The 24387-nt window shown below is 45.7% G+C and overlaps 1 protein-coding gene across 1 annotated transcript in view; it reads left to right on the top strand.

Moving 5' to 3' along the window:
* LOC143789273 (germinal-center associated nuclear protein-like) overlaps nucleotides 1–22011 on the top strand; it is an 86005-nt gene extending 63994 nt beyond the window's left edge. Inside the window, exons 7-15 of the mRNA XM_077278977.1 lie at nucleotides 921–1049; nucleotides 1135–1282; nucleotides 2913–3150; nucleotides 4093–4190; nucleotides 19142–19532; nucleotides 19730–19981; nucleotides 21356–21476; nucleotides 21603–21776; nucleotides 21918–22011. Coding sequence (XP_077135092.1) covers nucleotides 921–1049; nucleotides 1135–1282; nucleotides 2913–3150; nucleotides 4093–4190; nucleotides 19142–19532; nucleotides 19730–19981; nucleotides 21356–21476; nucleotides 21603–21776; nucleotides 21918–22011 — 1645 coding nt within the window. The remainder of the gene's footprint in view (nucleotides 1–920; nucleotides 1050–1134; nucleotides 1283–2912; nucleotides 3151–4092; nucleotides 4191–19141; nucleotides 19533–19729; nucleotides 19982–21355; nucleotides 21477–21602; nucleotides 21777–21917) is intronic.
* The last annotated feature ends 2376 nt before the right edge of the window (nucleotides 22012–24387 follow it).

Raw genomic sequence — 24387 nt, 5'->3', positions numbered from 1 at the left:
CATCTCCACAGAGGGACAGGAGGACTGGTCCTTGCCTCCATCCCCCTGCTCACGCTCCCCCCAGAGCCAGACTGCAGGGCTGGAAGACGGTACCGGTACCTCCCACCTACCCAGGAGACAGCCTCCGGTACCAGGTACCCTCCAGCCGCCCAACAGTGTTCGGGACACCTTATGATCGTCTTCCCATCGTGCTATGAAGATGATTGCTGGGGCCTTCAGGACAGGTATCCTCCCCCCTAAGTCCCAGGAAGATAGTGGGGAGGGGGTGTTTGTAAAAAAAAAAATGCTGCTAATGGATCAGTAAAGCCACAGTTTTTCATTTTGATTTTTGGAGTGCTGCCTGTTTTGTTGTTTTTTTCTGATTTTCTACTTTGGAGGTTTGAACATCACTTTTACAGGTTTATTGCACCCGTTTTTTTTTTTGTAAGTGCTGCCAAATTTTCTTTAATTATATATACATGGTGGGCCACTTATATGGACACACCTTGGTAGGCCATGTATACGGACGGATACACCTAAATAAAATGGGAATGGTTGGTGATATCAACTTCCTGTTTGTGGCACATTAGTATATGAGAGGGGGAAAACTTTTCAAGATGGGTGGTGGCCATGGCGGCCATTTTGAAGTTGGCCATTTTGTTCTCCTATTGCTTTCACACTAATTTATAGGTTTGGCTCCGGTTGGTAGGTGTATGCTACTGAGGAGGAACTAACTTTTTTTAATGGCAGCAGCATACACACATGGCTTCTTGTGTCCTCGAATGAAGGCTCTGAGAGAGTTTTACGGTGAGTACCCAAAATCTTCATATTCTTCACCTGTGAGAGCTTATTCTGTAGTCAGCGGAAACAGCTTCTTTATGAAATTATTAAATTGTATACTTTTTTTTTGATATACGAAGGCATCTGTTCTTGCCATACAGTAAAGCTGCGTGGACACCCCTGGAACTTCCATCTCTGATTATTAAGCACCTTCCTGCATGGAAGCAATGCATCTTTTGGAAAGTTGTTCTTGCCCTCCCTGAAATTAATGATCATGATGATCCTACAAAGTAAGTACCGTAAATAGCTATTATTTGCTGTATAACACAACTGATGGAACACTCATATTAATACAGTTTATTCTCTGTATTTCAGTGCTCTGTCAGAATGGTTAAAGGCCAAGTTCAGTTGGTCAGGTGGCAGGCCTGAGGTTGAACACAAGCAGAAAGTTCAGACACTTGCAGTGTGCAGCTCCTTTGAGTCTCAAGGAGGATGCCCAGTTCGACTAAATTTTTGTGTAAAGGTGAGGTCATCAGATGTATATTGGAAAGTTACTCGTTTGCCAAGGAAATTGAAAAAAAATATTAATTAGGTCAATGAATTAAATTGTTACTTAAAGGGTTTCTCCATGAATATTAAGAAAAATATATGAATAAATTCATAAACATCAGCCTAAATTAGCAAGTCCCACCTTTGTTGTTTAGGGACATGAGGTAATAATTATAGTACATTAAAATATCTGCCAAGCTCTTCCCCTCCCTTTATATGTAGGCAGATGTGCTCTTATTGGATATTCTTCCCTAATACTGATTATAGGATGGAAAGGTGGTAGAGAGCAGTGTTAGCAGCCTCTTCCTTCAGCACCCCTTATATCTCCAGTATTAGATCAGACCGGGTGGACAGCAGTGTGAGCAGCCTCTTCTTCCTTCAGCACCCCTGATATCTCCAGTATTAGATCAAATAGACAGTGTGAGCAACCTCTTCTTACCTCAGCCCTCCTGGGATCTCCAGTATTAGATCAGACAGACAGGGTGGACAGCAGTGTGAGCAGCCTCTTCTTCCTTCAGCACCCCTGATATCTCCTGTATTAGATCAAATAGACAGTGTGAGCAACCTCTTCTTACCTCAGCCCTCCTGGGATCTCCAGTATTAGATCAGATAGACAGGGTGGACAGCAGTGTGAGCAGCCTCTTCTTACCCCAGCACTCCTGGTATCTCCAGTATTAGATCAGATGAATAGGGAGGACAGCAGTGTGAGCAGCTTCTTCTTACCTCAGCACTCCTGATATCTCCAGTATTAGATCAGATAAACAGAGTGGACACCAGTGTGAGCAGCCTCTTCGTACCTCAGTACTCCTGGTATCTCCAGTATTACATCTGATAGGCAGGGTGGACAGCAGTGTGAGCAGCCTCTTCTTACCTCAGCACTCTTGATATCTCCAGTATTACATCAGATAGACAGGGTGGACAGCAGTGTGAGCAGCCTCTTCTTACCCCAGCACCCCTGGTATCTTCAGTATTACATCAGATAGACAGGGTGGTCAGCAGTGTGAGCAGCCTCTTCTTACCTCAGTACTCCTGGTATCTCCAGTATTAGATCAGATAGACAGGGTGGTCAGCAGTGTGAGCAGCCTCTTCTTACCTCAGTACTCCTGGTATCTCCAGTATTAGATCAGATAGACTGGGTGTACAGCAGTGTGAGCAGCCTCTTCTTACCTCAATACTCCAGGTATCTCCAGTATTAGATCAGATAGACAGGGTGGCCAGCAGTGTGAGCAGCCTCTTCTTACCCCAGCACCCCTGGTATCTTCAGTATTACATCCAAATATCCTCTGAGAACACATCTTCCTACACAAGTGAGGCAGTGTAGCACGTGGTCAGTCACCTGTCCTATTTATATTGTAGGACAGGTTTCTGTCAGTGTAACTAAGCAAGTCAATTTAATGTACCATACTATAATGACAATCCAAGTGTGATTTGCTAATTATGTGTACAGTATATAGGAATTTATTAATAATCTCATTCTTTATTACTAGCTTTCTTTTATTTTCCAGAAAACCTTTTTAAGAAATGTTAAACCATAGTTTCCCAAGTAATTTTTCATGGCTCTACATTTTATTACGTGCATATCTTGATATGTTTTTCTTCTGAAGGCGGTACATGGCCCTCTGACTGAGAATGAATTGGAGCAAGTTGAAATTCAAAACCAGTTTCTGGGAACAAGTGGTATTGTCCTCCTGTTACCAGTGCAGTCAGATGCAGATGTATATCGGATCGCAGCCCTACTGCAGCTGAAGCAGCTACTTCAAGCTAAACCTTTTAAGCCTTCCCCGGCTCTTGCAGTTCTGGTACCTTCAACTTACACAGATCCAGACACAGTTATAGAAAAAGGTGGGTCTAGACTAGTATGAATCATATTGATGAGTTTGAATACTCACTTTCAGCAAGCTTTGCATATATCAAAAGTATAGACAAATTTTAAGAAACTTTTGTAATTAGAGTTGAGCAAATAAATTTGCAGGATCCTGTTATAGTGGCCACATGCGTAGTTTGTAGCCGCCAGACCAGAGCACTGCAAATCTTCTTCCTGCGACATTCCTGGCGCATTTTTGGATTAGCAGGCTTTTGTAACGTCATTACATTGCCACACACAACGCCACAACAGTTTACTAATCAGATGGGACACCGGGGGGTCTAACAGGTAGTAGAAAGTTCACGATTCTTTAGTCTGGCAGCAACGGACTGTTGACATGATCACTGGACCAGGATTGTGCGAATATTTTTGGGCAACTTTCTTTTTTTCTTAAATACCTTTGCAAAAAAATAAAATAAAGCATGCCTTTTTTTCTCCACTGATGAGTCACTTCTCCTCCTTCTCCTGGACTCATCATACAGTTTGAAAAATGGCTAAAATCTGTCCTGGTCAAAATAGTACTGACAAGAGAGAGGCACAGACAGACAGTGTTGCTACTTATTGATAAGTGATTACTGCACCAGACCTAGAATTGTACGCTGCTCTATACGGCAGTATAGGTCCTCCATACAGCTGCTACTATGTCTGTGTGCGTCAGAAAGAAAAGGAATACAGGGACCTCTCATGTCTTTATGTGCTGTATATGGGAGACATAGCTGCTAGTCTCTCCTCACTAGCTAAGAGTCAACTGACAATTAAAGCGAGCCCGAACATAAAGCTAAAACACTGTAATGTACCCACATGACAGCTTATTCTGAGTAATGTGGAACTGGTTTGCTACTTCATTGTTCATAAATAGAGACTTGTAGGCCATTTTTTTTTATCACAGTCATATCTTCATGTCTTTTGTTTTATTTCAGAACTTCATATTTCAGATTTGGTGTCATGTGGACTAATATCAGATTATAAAGTTTTCTCCATACATGATGTTGTGACTGACCTACATGGAACAAACAAAGTAAGATTTGTAATATTAAAGAACTGCTTCAATACGTTTACATTTTAGCTTATCGGACATATATTGACAGAATAGTATGGTGCCACTGGGTTATCTTGGTTTCCAGGGCCTACTGTAGGTCTCTACATCTGCCACAGACCTTCTCCAAATCATTGCCTTCAGTGGTCATGCCTTGGTAGATTACGTAAAACTACTGAGGCTAATGATTGGCTGCAGTGGTCACGCATTGTTGACAAAATGTCATTGCTGCAGTAACGTGGAGGCAGCCCTGGAGTGACCGGCTCTTTAGGGGGTGAGAAATGTTCATTTTTGTTATTTTCAAATATTAGTTGCCTTTGCCCAAATTTTTTAACCTCTTTAAGCAGTTGCTTTGCTAAAATGTACCTGTGATTGCAGGTTCAAATCCACCAGAAACTTTTGTTTTTATTCCATTAAAAAATAAAATATGCCCCAAAATGATACCAATAAAAACTACAGATCGCCTCAAAATAACGAAAGCTGCACAAAACAATATTTTCTTTCTCGCTTCATTGGGGGACACAGGTAACCATGGTGTATGCTGCTGTCACTAGGAGGCTGACACTATGCAAATAAAGAAGAAGTAACTCCTCCCCGGCAGTATACACCCTCCGACAGGCACCAGGCAACTCAGTTTTTGCTTAGTGTCTGTAGGAGGCGGACCTGGATCTAACACCAGATCCGCATTTCTTTTACAGGGATTTGTTGTTTGTTTTTAATCATTTCCCCTTTCTTTTTCAGATACTTTCTTCAGGGTAACAGGGTGCAGTTTTCTCACCCTGTCTTCCCCACTTTGAGCGACCAAGAGAGCAGTGTGGTATCACCCACATCGCACCCTCTCGGACCCGCTGGGCAGGACTTTGTCCCCTGTCACCCATTTGGGTGTTCAGGGTGACCTTTTCTTCGGTGGCCAGTCCTGCCCGTTTCCCCTCCTCATCCCTCTCCTCGGAGCGGGCTGAGAGGAAGACGGCGGTCACATCCAGTGACCCTCTCCCCCTATTCAGGGGTCGACGCCGTCTTCTGCGCCGGAGAGTCGTGGCGCGGGAAGGAGGACTACTTCCAGGACCCTCTATCTACCAGGGATCCTGATGATTCCTCATCTGCAGGTAGGGAATCTTCAATCAACAAAATCCCCCCCCCACCCCCACCAATACCCTGCCCAGCGGCGATCTCCTTTTACCATAGGGGAGCATCTGACAGGGAAGTGGGCTGCAGATTCGGGCGTTGAGACCACGTAGGAATGGGAGCAGGAAGGCTGGCATCTTTTCCCCCTCCTTATTCAAACTTGCAGGCTCATTCGCCCGCCATTTCTCTCTGCCTCACGGTGTTTTTCCCTTTCTTAGCGCTTGAGCGCCCTCTGGTGGTGGCCGGAATTAGTGCGGCCGGGATGTGCAGCGTCTCTCTGCTTTTCCCTTTCTTGCCGCTTGAGCGCCCTCTTGTGGCGGTCGACGGTATAGCGGCCGGATTGCTTTCAGTTTTACAGGGGGCGTTCCTTTCTTTCCCCCCTTCGGTCCTGTGCACGCCCACAGCGTCGCACTTTCTCCGCGCTCTTTTCTCCTACTTCCTGCTCCCTGTCAGCGTTTCAGCGTCTGCTCATCGCGTGGGACACAGGATTTCTCGGGGGAACACAGGCACCTGCGGCTACCGCTGTCTTTCACCAGGCTCAGCGCTACCTCCTACTCCACCTGGCAGTATTCTCTGGGGACAAGGTAATATCCACCTATGTCCGACCCCACACCGGCCTTTGCCCCTACGGCCATCCATTACGCCTGCGCTCACTGTAAGAAAAAGTGGGTTTCAGGTCAGCCATCTCCTTTCTGCCCGTCCTGCGTTCCTCCCACCATGTCAGCCCCCCTGGAAGCTTCAGGGTCCCGGGATGAGTGCACCCCCCCTCCCCCGGAGTGGGCTGTTGCTATGTCTCAATCTGTGTCCGACCTGACTAAGGTTTCTCAGTCCCTGGTCCAGGCACTTGAACGCATCCCGCTTCTCTCTAATGCCACCAGTGCCACGAACGCCTCTCACGGCGATTCGCCCGCACCTGTCCTAGACCCTCACAGAGGCAGACAGGACAAAAGAGACAGAAAACGGACCTTATCTAGATCCTTCTCCAGTTCACCGGACCACATCGGGATTCCCCTATCTGCCCGTTCCCCTTCCTCACAGGCGGACCTCGGGTCTGATGTAACTTCTCAGTCGGAATCTGACTCGGATGCAGATCAGACTTCCGGAACACAAGACATGGTGGATAGCCTTATTTCAGCTATCGTTCAGACGCTTGATCTTAAGGAGGATGAGGCAAGCTCTCAGGACGTCTCCGTTGCTTTTAAACGGATTAAACGTCCCTCTAGGGTTTTCCCTAATCACAAGGAGTTTGACAACACTACCGCCACTCACTGGGAAAACCCTGGCAAGCGTTTCCCAGGCAGGAAACTGCTTGATGTGTTATACCCTTTTCACTCCGACCTGGTCTCCAAGTGGTCTGAGTCTCCCAAGGTCGACCCGCCTGTGTCCAGGCTATCCTCACAGACAGTTCTGTCTATTCCGGACGCGGCTTCCCTTAAGGACCCCTCGGACAGACAAATCGAGGCGCTAGCAAAATCAGCATTTGAGGCCTCCGGAGCCTCCCTTTGCCCTATTTTTGCCTCATCATGGGTAGCCAAGGCTGTATCAGTCTGGGCCAAGACCCTGCGCAGGGGCATTTCGGCCTCTGCTCCTGCTGAAGAACTGTCTGAATTAGCGGATCAGATTTCACTGGCAGGAAAATACCTGATGAATGCCTCCCTTGATGCAGCGGCCTGCTCTACCAGGGCTAATGGCAACATTGTCGCCATTCGCCGGATTCTTTGGTTAAAGGCGTGGAACGCTGACCCCGCATCTAAGAAATCGCTCACTGGTCTGCCCTTCCAGGGCTCCAGACTCTTCGGCTCGCAGCTAGATCAAATGATCTCGGACGCTACTGGCGGTAAGAGTACCTCCTTACGCCAGTCCAAGCCTAAACGTCCCTTCAACAGGAGGGGTCCCCAGTCCTTTCGTCCCTTTCGGTCTTTTGCCTCTTTGAGAAACCCCGTCCAGGACCGTTCCTCCTCACAAGGGGACCGAAGAAAACCTTCTTTCAGGCCTCCGCCACGCTGGAGAGCCAAGAGCCACCCCGCAAAACCATCGGGATCTCGGGGCCGCAGGTTTTCTAATAAATGACGGGTCGCCCCCACCTGGAACTCCTTCCAGGGTGGGAGGCCGCCTTCTATTCTCAGAGGTTTGGCTTTCAGTAGTCGACGACGCCTGGGTCAGGGAGATCGTCACGTCAGGCTACAAAATAGAGTTTTCTTCGCCCCCAGGAAGACGTTTCATGCTCTCTCGTCCTCCCAAACAGCCCTCTCATCTCCTAGGGCTTCTCCAGGCCGTCGATTCGCTCCTCGCCTCGGGAGTCGTAGTGCCGGTGCCTTTTCGCAAGCGGTTTTCCGGGTTTTATTCAAACCTGTTCGTGGTTCCAAAAAAGGACAGCTCTCTCCGTCCGATTCTGGATCTCAAACGATTGAACCGCCACCTTTGGATTCAACACTTCAAAATGGAATCTCTGCGCTCGGTGATCGCGTCCATGGAGCCGGGAGAGTTTCTGTGCTCAGTGGACATTCGGGATGCGTACCTTCACATTCCTATTTGCGTGCAGCATCAGAGGTTCCTCCGATTCGCGATCAGGGAGCATCATTACCAGTTCACTGCCCTCCCCTTCGGGCTGGCATCTGCTCCCAGGGTCTTTACGAAGGTCATGGTAGCTGTCATGGCCATCCTGCGTTCAAAAGGGATTCTGGTAATCCCATACCTCGACGACCTATTGATCAAGGGCTCATCCCAGGGGGATTGCAGCCAGAGCCTCCATCTTACTCTGGACACCTTAGTTCGCCTAGGCTGGTTGATCAACTACCAGAAGTCTTCCTTGATTCCAACCCAGCGGCTGGAGTTCCTAGGCATGGAATTCGATACCTTTCGGGCTCAGGTCTTCCTTCCCAAGGAGAAGTTTCTTTCTCTTAGTCGGGGTGTCAGAGCGCTAAAGGGTCCGAGTCCTCTGTCCCTTCGTCTAGCCATGAGAGTTCTGGGGAGAATGGTCGCTTCTATGGAAGCGGTCCCCTATGCTCAGTTCCACTCTCGTCCCCTCCAGCTGGCTCTTCTGTCTGCCTGGGACAGGAACCCGCTTTCCCTGGACCGTCCGTTTCACCTCTCCCCCAGGGCAAGACAGTCTCTCTCTTGGTGGACGCTGTCCACCTCCATTCTGCGCGGGAGGTCATTTTTACCTCCCCACTGGCAGGTGATTACTACCGACGCCAGTCTCCAAGGTTGGGGAGCGGTCTTTCTCTACCTCACAGCCCAGGGCCGCTGGACTGCTCAGGAGGCGTGCCTCTCGATGAGCCTCTTGGAAATCAGAGCCATCTTCCTAGCCCTCATCCGCTGGGAGTCTCTCCTTTCGGGAAAGCCGGTCCGCATTCAGTCGGACAATGCCACGGCCGTGGCATACATAAATCACCAAGGGGGGACTTGCAGCAGTCAAGTCATGGCGGAAGTAGCAAAAATTTTCCGCTGGACGGAGGGTCATGTTCCCTCTCTGTCAGCCGTCCACATCCCAGGGGTGGACAATTGGGAGGCCGACTTTCTAAGTCGCCAGGGCATCGTGGCGGGCGAGTGGTCTCTTCTTCCAGCAATCTTCAGCCAGATTTGCCAGCGGTGGGGCGTTCCGGACGTCGACTTGATGGCCTCCCGGGCAAACCACAAAGTTCCCCAGTACGTCGCCAGGTCTCGGGACCCGATGGCCGTCGGATGCGACGCTCTCGTGATCTCTTGGGCCCAGTTCCGGATGCCCTATCTGTTCCCGCCTCTCCCTCTGATCCCAAGGGTCGTAAAGAAGATCAAGTCGGAAGGGGTCCCCGTACCCTTGGTAGCTCCAGATTGGCCTCGCAGAGCCTGGTACGCAGAGCTGATAAACATGTTATCGGATGTTCCGTGGAGACTTCCGGATCTTCCGGACCTTCTTTCACAGGGGCCTCTCTCCCACCTGAATTCTCGGTCTCTGAATTTAACGGTATGGCCGTTGAGGCCGCGGTCCTGAAGAACGCGGGTTTTTCTCATAGCGTCATCCAGACTATGATAAGAGCGAGAAAACCGGCCTCATCGCGTGTCTACCACAGATGTTGGAAGGCCTTTTTCCGGTGGGGTCAGGATAACAATCTGTTTCCTATGACCTTTTCACTTCCTTCCCTTCTCAGTTTTCTTCAAACAGGCCTAGATTCGGGTCTTTCCATTAGCACCTTGAAGGGTCAGATCTCCGCTCTATCAATTCTTTTTCAAAGAGACCTGGCTTCCCTGCCTCAGGTGAGGACCTTCATCCAGGGGGTCGCTCATATAGCTCCCCCTTACCGGTCTCCTGTTGAGCCTTGGGATCTCAACCTCGTCTTAGATGCCCTGCAGCGGCCGCCCTTTGAACCGCTTCAGGATGTTTCCTTCTCGCTTCTATCCTGGAAGGTAGCCTTTTTGATCGCCATCACCTCTATTAGAAGGGTTTCAGAGCTGGCGGCTTTATCCTGTCGTTCTCCCTTTCTGGTCCTGCATCAAGACAAGGTGGTTCTTCGTCCGGTTCCTTCCTTCTTACCGAAAGTTGTCTCATCTTTTCATATCAACGAGGACATTGTCCTCCCGTCCTTTTGCCCTTCCCCAGTTCATCCATTGGAGAAATCTCTTCACAAGCTGGATGTGGTCAGGGCTATCCGGATTTACATCGCCAGAACTGCCTCTTTTCGTCAGGCCGATCCTCTGTTCGTCGTCTCGGATGGGCGTCGAAAGGGTCTTCCTGCCTCCAAGTCCACGATTGCTCGTTGGATCCGTTCGGCGGTTTTGGAGGCATACCGCGTCCAAGACAAACAGCCTCCTTCGGGGGTGAAGGCTCACTCTACCCGGGCAGTGGGTGCTTCCTGGGCAGTTTGTCACCAAGCTTCGGCCTCGCAGGTTTGCAAGGCCGCTACGTGGTCTTCCATGCACACCTTTGTCAAATTCTACGGGGTGCATACTCAGGCTTCCGCAGACGCGAGCCTGGGTAGGAGGATACTGCAGGCGGCGGTTTCTCACCGGCCAACCTGACTCCTCTTTTTCTGCAGAATACCCGCCCTAGGGACTGCTTTTGGACATCCCATGGTTACCTGTGTCCCCCAATGAAGCGAGAAAGAAAGAGGGATTTTTGGTTCTTACCGTAAAATCTCTTTCTTGGAGCCTTCATTGGGGGACACAGCACCCTCCCTTGAAGTTGTACCGTGTTGGCTAACGTGCCGTTATTGTGGGTTGGTACATAGGTTGAGTTTTATATTACCTGTTCCTACTACTGCTTTTGCACCAACTGAGTTGCCTGGTGCCTGTCGGAGGGTGTATACTGCCGGGGAGGAGTTACTTCTTCTTTATTTGCATAGTGTCAGCCTCCTAGTGACAGCAGCATACACCATGGTTACCTGTGTCCCCCAATGAAGGCTCCAAGAAAGAGATTTTACGGTAAGAACCAAAAATCCCTCTTTTATATTTACAGTATGTGATGATTGCCGGGTGTGTGAAAAAGAGCGTTACACTCCATCTCTAGAGTCATACATGGTGTGGAGATCAGACTGAAAGAATTCATTGTGTCTTTCTCCTGAGACATCTGGCTTATATCAGGAAACTTAAGTAAAGTTGACATTTCCTTTTATGGACGCATTCCTTCTTGATATTGTAACCTTTTACCTAAATACCAGAAGCTGTACCTTATCTCTAGTATAGACTGTTTTTGTAAAAGGATGTGAAATATGAGCGCTTGTACGCATGTCTGTAAAATGTCTAAACTCTTTTTCTATATAAAGGAGGGGTGAGTCCCAGTGAGGCAGACGTGCTCCTGGGCTTCCCCTGTATATGATCACACAACTTTTGTGCTGCGTGATTTTTACTTGGATCCCTACATCTAGTAAGCCAGGGACTGAGAAGGACTTAACATTTCTTTGGCGCACCGAACGGGGACCCGAGGCGAGAGTATTTGCTCGAGATTCACCTGCGGATACGGACAACGGAGATCTGGGATAATGGACGGCAAATGAACTAAAAAACCTGGCCAGGTAAGAGACATTATTAGTTCTCTTTTATCTGCCCTTTATTATCCGAAAGATCTCTACGAGCCGTGTCATGCTGGGTTAGTCTAGTAGTGAGTAGATACCTATAGAACTCGGGTTACCATATTGTATAGATTTATGAGTCTAGTCCCTGGCAGTGTGTGAGCAGTGTGAAGGTTGTGACATGTTGTGAAAGAAGAGCAAAAGTGCGTAGAAAAATAAGCCGAAATAGTTGGGGTATAAGCCTTATACACGGAAGTCAGCCTAACTGGGTCATGTGGTAGCGTCCTTCTGGGAGACCTCCGCCCATGCTTGACTCTCATTAAGTGCTTAACCTCCTTCATTTCTGGATAAGGTATGATAGAATGAGCCCAGGACGCGGTTTCATGAGCCTGGGACAAGTATGCTAACTGAGACAGAAAGTTTTGTGATCTGTATGGTGTTGCTGGGTCTGTTTGCGTGCATAATAGCACTTAAGTACGTTCTGCACGTTAGGAAGAATGGAGCAGACAAGCCCTTCAATATTTTAGCTCCCTAGGAGAGAAGGCAACGAGACGCCACCAACAGAGGAAGTGGTTGTCCAAACGTCACCTAGGGTAGTCATAGCTAATATTGAAAAGAAAAATGGGAAATAAACAGACCAAAACTGTCTTAGGACAAGTGGAAGCAGCAGATATCATACAGGAAAGATGTGGAAAGACAGTCAGAAGACAGATTAGAAGGGTAAGAGAAAAATTGGGAATTTCAGAAGCACTTATGTTCAGTACAGAATGGGAAAGACTGAGTAAAGAACGAGGTGGAATTATCAAAGACAATGGGTGGGAAGAAATCATACACTGTATGATAAAGGTCTCAAAAACAGCTAAAGAGGAGAATTGGAAGTACGATCCAGACACTTCCAAATGGATCATGGGGAAGGGAAAAAGTTGTGACATAATCCCACCACCTTACCTAGATCCAAAAGCCCAATCATTTGTACCATCTGGAAGAGCAGAAGGAGGAAAACAATTTCCAGCCTTGTATCCCAATCTTGGTGGGGTAGGAGGATGGGAATGTTCACACTGTGGACAACAAAATCCAGATTGGAGAAATGATTGCCTAGCCTGTGGTACACCTAGATATGGCACTGTACTTGCCCCTGTTAGGGTAGTACCAAGACCCTTTAGGGAACCTGGTGCTGACGGGGTAATGGGAACTAGATATCATCAGACCCGACAGTATTTTCCATGGTCTCCAGCCGAGGGTATGTCCCTCCTGCATAATGCGCCTGATCCCACTCAATATCCTATCCGATTTGCACAATACATACAACAAATCATGCAGACTCATGCTGGGGTCTGGGCGGACGGGGAAGAATTATGTAGAATGAAAATGTCCCCCGGACTTTTTCAGGAATTATTGACACACCTACAGCCCAATAGACCAGTGGCAGAAGGGGGTGCCTTACAGACAGAAGCATCAGGCACCCAGTTCACAGAGGCATTAATAATTTTCATGAGAGGAAAACAGAGGGAAAGGGGATCTACAGGTGTGATTATGCAGAAATTTGGGCAAAGTATTGAAGAATATAGTCAAGAACTAGAAAATAGCTTTAGGGATGAAGGATTGGATTTGACTGATGCTTCAGTAAGGAGACTTTTTACAAAACAATTAATAGAGGGGCTAGATCCGAAAATCAGAGAAAAATTTAAATCCTCTACTCCAGATTGGAGAACAATTGAACAACCAAATATTGTGAAACAACGATGTTTAGGAATAGCCATGGATATGAGAGAGAATCGTAAGCCTGTTAGAATAGCACAAGCTAATACAGGAGGAAGAGTGAGACACAATTTTCCTTGCCACTACTGTAAAAAGCCAGGTCATTTCCAAAGAGAGTGCAGGAAGAAGTTGGCAGATATAAAGTCAGGCAAATTTGTTCCCAGAAATAACCCTCCCCAAACGGACAACCAGCAGAAATCTACTATCGTAGATGGTCCCATACCAGATTCAGATTGACTCGATGTGTTACAAACTTCCCTACCAGCTAGAAGACCTATGATACAGGTGAATGTGGGGGGGAGAGAGATTCCATTTTTGATAGATACAGGTGCAACTTCCTCAATTTTGAATCAAGATTTTCTTCCGAATCCGGAAGATATTTCAGAACAAACAACTTTTGCTGAGGGTTATGATGGGGTAATTCGAACACTGCCATATACTGTGCCCTTAGAGGTCTCATTAGGACCTAAATGTTTTGCATCCAGATTTTTGTATGCCAGAGGTGCCCCAACATGTCTGTTAGGAACTGATGTACTAAAGAAATTAGAAGCTAACATCAATTTTAGGGAAGATGGCACAGTTATGCTGACTATCCCTGATGATGCAGAATCATTAGAACAATATGTCAGAATTCAGGCTTTTGAGGATTATACTGAAGAAAAAGAGTACACCACAGATCTAGACCTCTCAATGGTCCCAGAAACACTGTGGGCACAGGGTGACACTGATGTGGGATTATTGCATATCTCTCCTGTAAAACTATCTGTGCAACCAGGAACTGTTCTCCCACAGCTCAGACAATACCCTGTGAGTGCCCAGCAGGAACTAGCGATTACAAAACAGATAGAGGGTTACAGAGAAAAAGGAGTTTTAGTGGAAATCCAATCACCTGCTAATACCCCTCTGTATCCAGTCAAAAAGAGAACTTTAGATAAAGGCTCTACACCCAAATATCGTATGGTGCACGATCTAAGAGAGATAAACAAAGTTCTAGATCCAATCACCCCAGTTGTACCCAATCCTCATACGTTACTATCACAGATACCAGCCAGTTCTCAAGTGTTTACTGTAATAGATCTTTCAAATGCATTTTTCTCGGTTCCTTTACACCAAGATAGTTGGCATTTGTTTGCATTTACATTTAAGGGCAAACAGTTGGCGTGGACACGCCTTCCACAGGGAATGATACACTCCCCTACTCTTTATTCAAATGCCCTACAAACAGTCCTTCAGAGGTTTGAACCCGAACCACAGGTAGTAATTTTGCAGTATGTGGATGACATACTACTTTGCTGCCCAGAACTAGAAACCGCAGAAAGGTCCACTGTGAGTTTACTATGTTTTCTAGAAAAAGAAGGGTGTAAAGTGAATAGACAAAAGCTACAAGTTTGTCAGACCAAAGTGGTCTTTCTAGGTCATTGCATTTCTCAAGGTAAAAAGCATCTTACACGTCAAAGAACTGAAGCAATAAGACAGATGAATGAGCCTAGAAATCATAAACAGCTACGAGCATTTTTAGGAATAGTGTCTCATTGTAGACAATGGATTATACATGCCAGTCAACTAATGCAACCACTGTATGACTGTGTAAAAAGTGAACCTTATTTGTTGACAAAAGAAGGTCAGATTTCGTTCCAACAATTAAAAGATGCCCTTGTTTCAGCTCCAGCGTTAGGGCTACCAGACTACACCAAATCATTTCAGCTTATGGCTGCAGAAGTTGATTCCCATGCTACAGGAGTTCTTACCCAGAAGCATGCAGGGAAACAAAGACCAATTGCATATCTTTCAGCAAGGTTAGATCCAGTAGCTAGGGCAGCGCCAACCTGTGTACGTGTGGTTGTTGCTGTCTCGCTATTGTTGGACAAAGCATCAGAAATTGTCCTGGAGCATCCACTCACAGTTCAAACCACACATGATGTTTATGGGATATTAAACCAGGTCCAACCAAAACACATTTCCATGGCCAGACATTTGCGGCTGCAGTGTTCTTTGCTGCTCCCCTCTACTATCACATTTGCTAGGCTTCAGACTCTCAATTTAGCTACACTGCTACCTCTCGAGTCTGAAGGGGGGAATAAGGACACTGATCCACATGCAAATTTTTTCCCTACAGACACACATGATTGTACAGAGCTCATTTTACAAGAAGCGGCAGGCTTACCCAATGTATCCGAAACACCACTTCAAAACCCAGATTTAGAGCTGTTTATAGACGGTAGTAGGTTTGCAGATGACACAGGTAACTTCCATACAGGGTATGCAGTTATGTCAGAATCTGAAACTCTCAAAGCAGAACCACTTCCATCAAAACAGTCTGCACAAGAAGCAGAACTAACAGCATTGATCGAAGCGCTAAAAATAGCTGAGAATCAGACAGCTAATATATACACTGATTCTAGGTATGCACATGGTATTGTGTTTGACTTTGGAGTAATCTGGAGAGCTAGAGGTTACATGACAGCGTCAGGACAACCTGTAAAACATGCTTCTTTGATCAAACAGATCTTAGAGGCTGCACAAGAAACAAAAGAAGTAGCAGTAATTAAGGTAGCTGCACATGTGAGACTCGACACTAGGGAATCTAGGGGAAATGATAGGGCTGACAAAGCAGCCAAAGCAGCAGCAGTCAAACCCTTACAACAGGTTCATACTGTAAACCTCACAGAAAATACTGAAGATAGACTGAGACAAGCACAGGAAGATGCAGGAGAAGAGGAGAGGGACAGGTGGAAAAAGGAAGGGGCAGAAGAACAAGCGGGAATTTGGAAGAAAGATGGACTAATATGTCTACCTAGAGCCTGGTACCCGATTGTAGTTGGTGGACTACACCACCCTACTCATGTGTCTGCAAATGCAATGACACTACTGGCAAAGCAAGTCTGGTTGGCTCCAGATTTTGGCAACTACGCAAGAGACTATTGTGCTGCATGCGTTATATGCCTGGCACATAATCCCGGACAGACAACAAAGACCCCTATGAAGCACCACGTCCGACCTCTCTATCCGTTTCAGCGATTACAAATAGACTTTATCCAGCTGCCAAAAAGTAATGGGTATGAGTATGTGTTGGTGTGTGTGGACATGTTCTCAGGGTGGCCAGAGGCCTATCCAGTTCGGAAGGCTTCAGCTAAAAACACTGCTGTAAAGCTAGTTGCCGAACTGGTGCCCCGTTACGGTCTCCCTGAAGTGATCGAGTCAGATAGGGGTACTCATTTCACTGGAGAAATATTTCAAAATGTACTGAAAATGTTGGGTGTTGAAAGTCAGTTACACACTCCGTATCATCCTCAAAGTTCTGGTAAGGTGGAACGCATGAATGGAACTTTAAAATTAAAAATACAGAAAGCCATGGCTGAAACAGGAAAGCCTTGGACAGAATGCCTTCCACTGGCCCTTTACTCAATACGCAATACCCCAAGGGGTAAGACTAAACTGTCTCCATATGAAATTTTGTTTGGCAGGACTGCCAATTTAGGATGTTATTTTCCACAGCAACTTGTGTTAAATATTGAGTCATTGACTTCTTATGTGCAAAATCTTCAGAAACAATTAACTAAGGTGCATGCACAAGTTTTTGCTTCCCTTCCAGATCCTGACAACACTGAAGGAAGTCACAAGTTGGAACCAGGTGATCAAGTCTATGTAAAAAGACACACCAGAAAGGCTCTAGAACCAAGGTTTGACGGACCCTTCCAAGTCCTGTTGACAACACCTACATCAGTCAAGCTTGAAGGAAAGGCATCATGGATACATGCAAGCCATTGCAAAAAAAGCAGTATAAACTCATGATATCGATGTTAATAATGATAATCTCAACGGAGGCATGGGATAGACTAAATTCTCTAGCCCCTTTGAACAATAGATTCGTACAACATCATAGAAAATTAGTACATGACTTGTTAAATAATACACAACCCCTGGCAGATTGTTGGATCTGTACCCATTCACCAGTATCAGCCACAAGTATACCTTTTCTAGCAGTTCCCGTGTCAGCAGAAGAAATATTCGCTTGGCCTAATTGTTCAGACAACCTGGCCAACAACCAAACTGGTAATACTAGGCTGTGGAATACTACAATCGCCATACCAATTGTGGGATGGGTAGAATTTCCTTGGTGGCAGGGTAATCTCTCAGGGAGTAATACACATCTACAATATTTAGCACTCAGGGGAGGAAAATGGGTACCTAGAAATAAGACTAGATTAACTGATTTAGGACAGGTCCCCACAGAAAACCTACAGCTCAGTTTCAGTACAACCGTCCCTTCCTCTGATGCCTTCAAACCTGTAGTATTGGAAAGATACATACATAATAGAAAATGGGAACATTTTGAGTTGTTCCCCCAAGGTGATGCAAACAGTTGTACAAGTAAGCCAGGAAACCTGATTTGTAATGAATCCGATGAGTATGTCAAAGGAATGCCTGTATGTGGGAATCCCGCAGCCGGGTACTGTAGCCCTTTGGGACAAAAACCCTCTTGGTGTATGCTTCAGAATGTATCTAGTTTTGTGGATTTGGCTCACAGATTGGTATTACAGCACTCAGCAATGTGGGATCTGCCTGAGGGTACATTTTGGATATGCGGAGAAGGAGCATATAAATGGCTTCCCGTAGGTATAAAGGGTACTTGTACATTAGGACGCCTAACCCCGGCTACTTTCATAATTTCAAATAAACAAGTGAATATGCAAGCCGTGCCCAAACATACGTTATATAAAAGAGCTGCGGATAACACACCCCGCCCTTCAGGGAGACCACACATAGTGCAAATGGGTATAGCCAATAAAATTGTCAGTTCTATTTTTATTTACCCTATGATTACACAAATGTGGGATAAATTAGTTAGAGCTACGGATTATTTAGATGATCAGATCTGGGATATATTGGATATACTAAACACTAGTATAGCTGTACAGAATCAGCTTATAATAGTCGTCAACCAACATACCCTGGTATTGGATTATCTAACTGCCTCACAAGGGGGTATGTGTCAAATCATCGGACCCACCTGCTGTCATTATATAGACCCGAATAGTACTATGAGTATGACATTTAAATTAAAGGACGTACAACGACTCAGAGATCAGTATGACAAAGATAATGACCAGAATAAGGATAACTGGTGGTCAGATACCTTTTCTTTTCTTAACCCAGCCAACTGGTTCAGAGGAATCGGTGGGTGGGTTGCTGGGATTATGCAGAGCATAATACATATAGTTATGATTATTGTAGTCATATATGTACTATTCCAGATTGTGCTCAAGGGTATCTCAGTATGCACAGATAAACTTTGTGTAATAGATGCAAGAGTATAAATTTTTTTTTTTTTTTTCTTTATTCTTATGTTATCCTCTAGTGATTCTAATTAATATTACTGTACTAATTTTTGTTTTTATATTTTAGTATACTGCTAAAGAAGAAAATAATTTGCGATAGAAGAATTAATACTAGATTTGATTCTCTTATTAATAATATAAGTGTGTGCATGTGTAATACCAAAAATAAAGGCTTTGTCTTTGGCCCTGTGGTAATAAAAAAGAATATGTCAAAGGGGGGAATTGTGGAGATCAGACTGAAAGAATTCATTGTGTCTTTCTCCTGAGACATCTGGCTTATATCAGGAAACTTAAGTAAAGTTGACATTTCCTTTTATGGACGCATTCCTTCTTGATATTGTAACCTTTTACCTAAATACCAGAAGCTGTACCTTATCTCTAGTATAGACTGTTTTTGTAAAAGGATGTGAAATATGAGCGCTTGTACGCATGTCTGTAAAATGTCTAAACTCTTTTTCTATATAAAGGAGGGGTGAGTCCCAGTGAGGCAGACGTGCTCCTGGGCTTCCCCTGTATATGATCACACAACTTTTGTGCTGCGTGATTTTTACTTGGATCCCTACATCTAGTAAGCCAGGGACTGAGAAGGACTTAACAATGGCCTGGGCAACCCCTTTGAGTGAAAATATTTTTATGTAAAGCTATAGAAAATAATTACAAACTTGAAAACCATTCTGTATTAAACTATCGACCATTTTCTTGGCTTTGTATTTCCTTCTCTCAGGTCTTCTCCGCTGTAGAGTTCTTGCTGACCCACTGGCCACACTCCTTGGAACTCCGCAGCCTCCCTTTCCGACAATACATAGAGGACGGCGTATGCAGTGCTTTCAGCAATACCTTCTATCGCGATCAGATGGAAAGGAAGAAATCTGGACTTCCCTCACAAGATCCTGCTGCCCTCATTGACTTGTACAATGGTACCATTGCCTTTCTAGCAGAGGCAGTTTCTTCAGAGCAACTCACCGAACTGTCCTGGCCAGTAACGGAGTTCACAACCCCTGGTGGCAGCTCTCTAATGCCGCCTACAGACTGGAACAGTCCCAGCCATCTTTCCTGGCTAAAGAAGGCTGTACTTTCTTTCCAGCTTCCACAGATGGACAGGCCTCCACATGGAGGTGAGCAAGTAGATATATAGATAGTATATCTGTAGAAATGGGGTGGCTGGAGTTGAAGCAAACAAGCGTTTTTAGCATTTGCTAATTTAATGTAATGTTGCTTTAATTTAATGTAGCGTTTGCAGCTTGGCTTTGCTTCTGTAATCATTTGTGTAATTGAATTTATCTGAAATATTACGGTGATCTCTTCCTGGCAGCTCCTTGGGTCCCAGTTTGCTCCATGATTAAGGACTACGTGTCACACATCACGCGGTCACCAACAGATCTTCCTGTGTTGTTCTCTGAAGTTCAGTTCCTCCTGGGTCGCATAAAGAAACAATGTTTTGCACAGGAATGCAGTACCGGCATCGACCCATTGGTGCAAGATATTCCATGGGATGAGATTATTGCTCTTTGCATCAACCACAAATTGAGAGCCTGGGACCCGTCTTTAATTCCTGAATCTAAAGGTAAACTTATGTTCTACATAAGAAGAGATTTTTTTTTTGCATTATGTAAAACATTCAATAATCTCTTTAAATTAGATTCTTTTTATATGGATTTTTGCAAATATAAGGTTAATATGGTAGGAAGAGATGGACCGAGAGAGACCTAAGCCCCATTTCCTTTTATTAATGATGTATATGAAAACCAGCTTACTGTCCTTGGTCTGCAGATGTTTGACCACAAAGAAGGATCATGCAGGATGTGACCAATCACATGTCACTTGTATGCTGGACTGCAATCCGTGTGACACTTATCAGTGTGACACATACCGGAGGCGCCTGGGAAAAAGCGGTACAGGTCGTGCCATTCCTAGGCACTGGGTGCTGAAGGCAGCTCTCATCATTGTCGCCTGATCGCGCTGATCTCGGGGAAACCAGGTGATACTGATGAGAGCTGCCTTAAGCACCCAGCACCTGGGAACAGCGCAAACTGTACTGCTTTTCCCAGGCGCCGGTGCGTGTCACACGGATGCCACACTTGTGTCACATGGATAGCTCCTTTACTGTTTTTTCCAGTACCGGAAATATAAGGACAAGTGAAGGGGGCCTTACTTATTGGACCACGTAGATACGTGTTTTTATAATACTGGTCGTCTGTCAGTTGAGACACGAGTCCCAGTTTCGGAGCTTCGCTTCTTCAGATTGCAGAGTGTCCTGATACATGACTGTGATGGGTGAATTTGAATAACGTGATCGGGGCTGTATATTACAATCTTTCAAAACCCCTTTAACTAGGATATTAGACCTGACAGGCTGCATTTAGAGGGAAGCTGTCAGCAGATTTTTTTAGACCTCAAACTAGTGTCCTGAATGTGAAGTATCTGTAATGTTGATGATGTCCGTACCTTTGTTTTATAAGTCTGCACCTCTGTGTTCTAGAAATCTGTTGGCTAATTTGTATGCAGATGAGCCACAAGTACGGGGGGCTCGGCACTTTTCTCTGATGTGCGCTCCCGTCCAAGAACTTGTACAGGCGCTGTCATTCCTGGGGGCAGCATCTGCAAAAAATCAATAGTCTGGCCCTAGCAACGTGAGCAGGACCTTACTACTCACGCGCCACCTCCCGAGAATGATTGTGCCTTCACAAGATCTTATTTGGGGGTCCGGGTTATATAGAAAAATGACTTGTCAGTCACTGACAGGAGGACGCAGGTGGGCAGAGAAAGATGCATGAGAACGGTAAGTGCGGCGGGCTTCTAAAACAAAGGTATGGATGTCATTAACATGACAGGGACTTTACTGAGATGATGATAATTTGAGGTTTAAAGGGAGCCTGCTGCCGGGCATGTGCATATCGTATCAGTATTTAATACACCATTGCTGCTTATTTCTTTACAGTTTTCCAAGAAGATTCTTATGTCTATTTCTTTGAGGAAGATTTGAGAGACTTCACATATCCGGACACATGGGAAAAAGCTCGTCTGTCCACTCATCAGAAAGGACTGGAAACGTCTAACATGTAATGTTTTTTTTTATTTTATTTGCATTTTCAGTATCTAGAATAGACTGAACCCAGGAGAAATGTTGTGTTCTGTTTCATTATTGCAGTGCTCCAAGTGAACCCATGTGTTTCCTTACATTGCAGCCCTCAGAGTACCAGGAAGCCTTCCGTACAGAGATCCCGGACTCTACACACGGCCTTTGTATCCAGTGAAGATGATATGGAGAAAGTCATGATAAATCCTGAGCTGTCTGATCTCAAGTCTCATCTGTCACAGCTAAACCGCTCACTTTTAGCCGAGAAAAAGGAGGATGAAAGGTAATGGCGCTCTTCTTATACCGATGCTTCGTCATTTCAGCTTTTGGGGAGGTCACAACGATCAGCAAATTTGTTATAATTTACTGCTTAAATATTTGTATAATTATTATCATTTTAATTATGTGAATTTATAATTAACAGATTCACTGAAAAACTGCAGCAGCTACTGGTGGAACCTCTGGATGCATCTCTTCTCCTGCCCTTATACCTGCCCAACCCTACACTGCCAGATTAATAAATAATCAATAAACAATACATTTTACATTTGTACAATTCTTATTGAGGTTACAATATCTGAAAGCTAGATTAATATTTTCTGCTTGTGTTTTTTAAATTCAGAATTAGAACTAATCGTAGCCTGAAGTGTTTTCTATGGTGCGGTCATACAGAATGTCGTGTATGAGCCTTGAGAGCATTTATAATAGCACGGCACATATGGATGTGTTTTGGGTGTTGAACTCTGAGAAGGAAGATAAAGCAAATTAGTTTTAATAAATCTTATCCACATGATGCAGAAAAATGGCTTTTTAGAAATTTACATGCAATGTAGTTCTTAAAGGGAATCTGTTACCAGGTTATTGTTACCTAATTTCAGAGCAGTGTAATGTAGGGGCAGAGACCCTGATTCCATGTATCACTTACTGAGTTGCTTACTGTTGGTTTTTTTTTTCTCTTAGGAAATCAGTTTTATCAGTAAGAGATTATCACTAGAGGAATACTTAGGCTATGTGCACACGTTGCGGAATTTGCTGCGGATCGGCAGCGGATTGGCCGCTGCGGATTTGCAGCAGTTTTCCATGGGTTTACATTACCATGTAAACCTATGGAAAACAAAATCCGCAGTGCACATGCTGCGGAAAAAAACACGCGGAAACACAGCGTTTTTTATTCCGCAGAATGTCAATTCTTTGCACGGATTCCGCAGTGGTTTACACCTGCTCCATAATAGGAATCCGCAGGTGGAATCCGCACAAAATCAGCAAAAAAATCGCGGTAATCCGCAGTGTGGTTTACCTGCGGATTTACCAAAATCAGTCCTGAAAAATCCGCAACACTTTCCGCAACATGTGCACGTGGCCTTAAAGGGGTTGTCCACTACTAGGATAACTCCTTGAGCTAAGTGTTAGGCCCCTATAAAATAAAAAAAGCCTATACTCGCCTTCTGTGCTGTCGCCATTCCCTCGGTGCCTGCACTCATGCGATTGTTGTGACACATGAGCCTGGTGCCCAATCATCGCTGACGTCACTGTCCCCACTTTCTGTCGAATTGAACATGATGACGAAGTCCGGGCTGCTGCTGATCTTAGACTTCCTCTTTATGTTCAATTTGTACGAAGGCAGAGGCAGTGACGCCAGTGCGTACTGGGCACTAGCTTCATGTGTCATACAGCCGCACGAGGGCCCGGGACTACGAGTTCCGACACCGCTGGAATTACGCCGGCACGGAAAGTGAGTATAGGTTTTTTTTATTTTATCAGGGTCAAACATTTAGATCAAGAAGGGGTTGTCCTAGTAGTGGACAACCTCTTTAACATGCCATGTAGTTCATCCTTGCGCCCCACCGCTGTTTGGCAGTTTTCTGCCTATGCACAGTAAGCTGCCACTCAGTAGTGTGGGCAGGGTTATACAGAGCTCAGCATTCAGAGCACTGCTAGATCTGTAGCAACCAGTAAAGTAAGTGACACATCACTGAATTCCTGTACTCTGCCCCTATTATCATTCTGCTCTCAGATGCGGTAACAAAACCAACCTGGTGACAGATAATCTTTAAATCCACAATGTGTCAATTATTTCTGCATAGGGTAGAATCGGCTGCAAACCCATGAAGAAATTCGTATGTAAAACTTTTGTGGCTTTGCCTGAAAGTCTGGAAAATAGCCATCTTCTAAGGGCTCGCTCACATTGTCGTATAACATGGCCGAGTGCTAGCCAGTATTTTATTGGATAGCACTCAGCCGAATGTTCTACTATGGGGCAGTGCAGATCAGTGATTTTTTTTTTTCTTGTGCCAATTCGACATGAGAAAAGTCACCGCGTGCATCTGATAATCGGACCTTGTGCACCCATCCAAATATATGGGTAAGGGTGCGTGGCCTAGCACCTGATGTGAGCAGACGGCTTCTTTAGCTCCTCCGCTGTGACCTTTCATTATTAATCCTGCTATAAGTCCCTCCTGAGAGCAGGTAAAGTTTTGTGCTGGTGGGGGAGGACACCTGAGGTCGGTTACGTGCGGTGCTGCGGGGAGCTGCAGCACGACGCCAAGGCAGGAGCAACGAGCCGGACCCAAGATGGCGCCGATAGCGTGGAGGCGGCTGAAAGGGCAGATGCTGCAAATGCCTCCTATGCGAAGAGGCTGGAAGTTGCTGCCAAGTTGGAGAAATATGCCTGGGTGCAGGGCCGGACTGGCCATAGGGCAGTTCTGGCAAATGCCAGAAGGGCCGGTGGCAGTAGTGGGCCGCTCGAGTGTGCCGCTGTCGGCACACTCCCCACGCTGTCGCGGCACACTCCCGGCCCCGCATTCAACTATACCGGCGTCATAGACACCGGTACAGTTGAATGCAATGATGGAGGAGAGAGCGTCTGTCTGCTGACGCCCCCTCTCCCATCATTC

Source organism: Ranitomeya variabilis, unplaced genomic scaffold (genome assembly GCF_051348905.1).
Source record: "Ranitomeya variabilis isolate aRanVar5 unplaced genomic scaffold, aRanVar5.hap1 Scaffold_147, whole genome shotgun sequence".
Lineage (NCBI taxonomy): Eukaryota > Metazoa > Chordata > Amphibia > Anura > Dendrobatidae > Ranitomeya > Ranitomeya variabilis.
This window is presented reverse-complemented; position numbering and strand designations above follow the sequence as displayed.